The sequence below is a fragment of the Penaeus chinensis genome, chromosome 38 (genome assembly GCF_019202785.1).
Source record: "Penaeus chinensis breed Huanghai No. 1 chromosome 38, ASM1920278v2, whole genome shotgun sequence".
Lineage (NCBI taxonomy): Eukaryota > Metazoa > Arthropoda > Malacostraca > Decapoda > Penaeidae > Penaeus > Penaeus chinensis.
The window spans coordinates 20,469,115-20,472,992 of NC_061856.1; the positions used below are offsets into that span (position 1 = coordinate 20,469,115).

The window sequence follows — 3,878 nt, forward strand, 5'->3', positions numbered from 1 at the left end:
TCAGTCTGTAAGTAGCGAGGACATCCAGTTTGATGTAAATGATGTCTTTGACTTTGAAATGCTTCTTGCCAATATCACGACCCCTGATGAAGATCGGCGAGATATTGACCGCATGTACAATCCCATGACAGTGGCAGAGCTGAGTGACCTCACACCTGGCACCAGCATCAACTGGCAGCAGCTCCTCTCCAATATGTTTGCCGTCGCTGGAAACCCTATTGAGAGTACCACACGGGTTATTGTACAGGAGGTGGAGTATGTGAAGCGAATGGCTGTACTCATCGATACCACAAACAAGCGGACACTTGCTAACTACATCATGTGGCGTCATGTAAAGGCCCTCGGTGACGAGACCAACCAGGAGATGCGTGATGCATCCTTCAGGTATGCCATGGTGGCCAATGGAGTGACTGCAGCTGAACCTAGGTGGAAGGATTGTGCTGACAAGACCAATGGTTTCCTTGGCATTGCCCTTGGAACCAAGTATGTCGAGACCTACTTTTCGCAGCAGGCCAAGGATGAGGCCAGTGAAATGGTGGAGGACATTCGCTCAGCCTTTAGGGATCTCCTTGATGTCAACGACTGGATGGATGAAGCAACTAAACCTCTGGCTGTGGAAAAGGCAGATGCCATTTCCAAATTCATCGCTTATCCTGACTGGTATGGAAACACCACCGCGCTTGAGCACTTCTATGACGATCTTGGTGATGTCCACATAGATAGACACTTTGGCAATGTGTTGACTCTCAGGTAATTCTCTGTGAATTTCCATTTATGATTGACTGTCTACATTAGAAACACAAACATATTCCTGTTAGATTTATTTCCTCATGCATGGTAATTAACAATTACACTGACACATTTTGATGATTGCAGTTCCTGGTGGAGTACAGATGAACTGAATGACTTTGGCCTCCCAACGGAGCGAAGCAAGTGGTTCTCGGCGCCAACCATTGTCAATGCCTTCTATATGCCAGAGTTTAACTCAATCACTTTCCCTGCGGGCATCCTGCAGCCACCTTTCTACCGTGCTAACTCCCTGCAGGCCCTTAACTATGGTGGTATTGGCCAGGTAAGAGTCGATGCTGATGATTTGGTTTTCTTTACTCTAAATCTCACTACCAGATAACATTAAGCTTTCACTCGCTGTCTATCATTCTCTCTTTCGTCTGTGTCTCTCTCCCTGCACACACACACACACACACACACACACACACACACACACACACACACACACACACACACACACACACACACACACACACACACCCTAATCCTCTTCAGGCGTCTCTCTCTTGTCCGCATTATATACAATTTAATTTTAGTTTTAAATCATACCTTTATTCTGTGTTGGTGTTTAACAGTACATCGAGAAACTTTTTTTTTCACAAATACAAAATCTTAATAGTACTGTGCTGCATGTGTGAGATAAGATTCATTTTCAGATTGTGAAAAATGTATTTGTGGAGATTTGCCTCTTCCTCTTAATTCCATGCATTTCTTTATATATGTTGTTTCCGTATCGCACCTCACCATGTCTTCATCATTGTTTATTCAATCACAGGTAATTGGTCACGAGATCACTCACGGTTTTGACGACCAGGGCCGTCAGAATGACAAGAACGGCAATGCCATCGCCTGGTGGACGAATGCCACTTTGGAGGCATTCAAGGTAAAAGCCCAGTGCATCGTCGACCAATATGACAACATTCGGGTTCCTGAGATCGATGAGTTCATGCCAAATGCCACACTCAATGGTGTTAATACGCAGGTAGGACTTACACCTTTCTTATTTGTATTTGTTTGTGTAAATTTGTATTTACATAATAAAGGAAAGGAAATGAGGGATACTGATGTTTCCATGTATGCCTTTCTACAGTAGGATGCATACTTACAATCCTGTGGTGAAAGTTTCTAATACTGTGTACATAATATGCCTTTGATAACAAACTAAACTTAAACTCAGATCAATAAACATGCCCAGGAAAACCCAGAAGATATTTAGATCAAATATCCCTAAAGAAGCAACTCAACTGATCAGCCTTCCACTTTTTAACCCCTAATGGACAGATGACATCCCACAATGCATAACTAGTCCGTGAGCCTTTTCCATGAAAGTAATAGCTGATCTTCCTAAAGTTATCAGCAGTGCCTACTCTATGTAGGCATAACAAATAGCCATATGCGGTGTCACTGCTCTCGTTTTTTTCTAAGCCAGTGGTTCTCTTACCTTCTCTGTAACCCCGGTCATGCACCTATAATCATGACCGTAACCCCATTTTCATTATTTTCCTTAAGTTGATATATAGTATTATTAGGGTCTGGTAAAGTAAAGGGCAAACATAAATGTTATCTGTATACAGTATAAGTATTTTATAAAGGTTTATTGAAAATCTAGCAAATATCAATATATAATATGCTGATAACGCCACATATTCGGGAACTGAACTTGTACAGTACTTTAATACCTTATGGCTTTATAATGACATTTTTGCTGCCAATTATAATAATGAGAATATTAGTATATGAAAACATAAAAGAGGTATGTACTCTGCTAGTGTAAATAAGAATAAAACGATACTTTCAGCCACCAGCTGCTGTGACTAACCCTTATACCATGGGATTCCTCTTGCTCATATCACACCAAGAGCAGGCAGATTTCAACTGTTCAGTTCGATTAGCGAATTCTTATCCCGATTCTTCACCATTCTAACTAATGACAATTTTATTCTCTAGGGTGAAAACATTGCTGACAACGGCGGTTTAAGAGAAGCCTTTTTGGCCTACCAGAAGTACATTGATCGTAATGGAGAAGAACCACGCCTTCCTGGCCTCGATCAATACTCCCCCCAGCAAATCTTCTTCCTTTCTAATGCCAACATCTGGTGTGGTTCTATTACCAAGGAAGGTCTTCTGAACCAGGTGCTTACTGACCCTCACTCCCCAGGCAAGTTCCGTGTATTGGTTCCCATGCAAAACATGAAAGAGTTCTCGAGTGTGTGGAGCTGTCCTGGTGGCTCTAACATGAACACTGAGGAAAAGTGTGTCGTGTGGTAATAGGAATGAGAGGAACAGGAGAAATGTTTATATTTCATTATTGGTGTTTCTAACAACAATTTCAAGTATCTAGATGAAACAGAATTGTGATGGATAGGAAAAGGTGCTTAATTGCATATCAATATTTTCATTCTTTAATCTTGTGGAATACGATGGCTTAACTAGTGACTTGGGGCTAGACTACACATATATTATGAGTGTATGTTTCGTATAGAAGCACAGTCTCTATACAATCATATTCTGGTGTGTAGAGTTAAAAGAAATTTCTACATGAATATATACTTCCAAGTCTTCCTACAGTGGGAAAACTGAGGAAAGTAGATTAAGGATACAATAAAATAGAAAAAGAATCTACTTAGTATTAGTTTCTTCACCTATGCTATAGCTGTTGTTTTTACTGTTTTGTTATATTTGCAGTTTGAATATTGATAAATTTTCACAATACATCTTCGAAATGATGTCAATACTTGCTTCGTTTTGGCTTATGATAAATGATAATGATAACTCGTTGGTAATGCCACTAGGCATCAATACGTGACTGGTGGGATCTGTGCGCGTGCAGGATTGATATTTGATCTGAAAAGTAAATGCTGGTCGAGAGGTGTTTAAAAATCTTATCCTGGGCGCTGCCATTGCGCATGCGCACTACAGATTTAGCTTAAACTTCTGTGGTGCGAACAGAAGACGCTATATCTGTTACAACAATATATTCACATATGATACACAAGTTTGAAACAAACTTTTCTGCTGTTTGCAGTGAAGCAAACTTCCCAGTTAAATATTTACATGTCAGATGGGGTATTTTCTAACAATAAAGTATC

General features: G+C 40.5%; 1 protein-coding gene across 1 annotated transcript in view; it reads left to right on the top strand.

The window, feature by feature from the left end:
* Positions 1 to 3,411, top strand: part of LOC125046120 (neprilysin-1-like) — a 5,165-nt gene extending 1,754 nt beyond the window's left edge. Inside the window, exons 2-5 of the mRNA XM_047643764.1 lie at positions 1 to 750; positions 877 to 1,072; positions 1,565 to 1,771; positions 2,737 to 3,411. The exon at positions 1 to 750 is cut by the window's left edge and continues 750 nt beyond it. Of these exons, the coding sequence (XP_047499720.1) occupies positions 1 to 750; positions 877 to 1,072; positions 1,565 to 1,771; positions 2,737 to 3,057 (1,474 nt within the window). The 3' untranslated portion in view covers positions 3,058 to 3,411. The remainder of the gene's footprint in view (positions 751 to 876; positions 1,073 to 1,564; positions 1,772 to 2,736) is intronic.
* Positions 3,412 to 3,878: the final 467 nt, after the last annotated feature.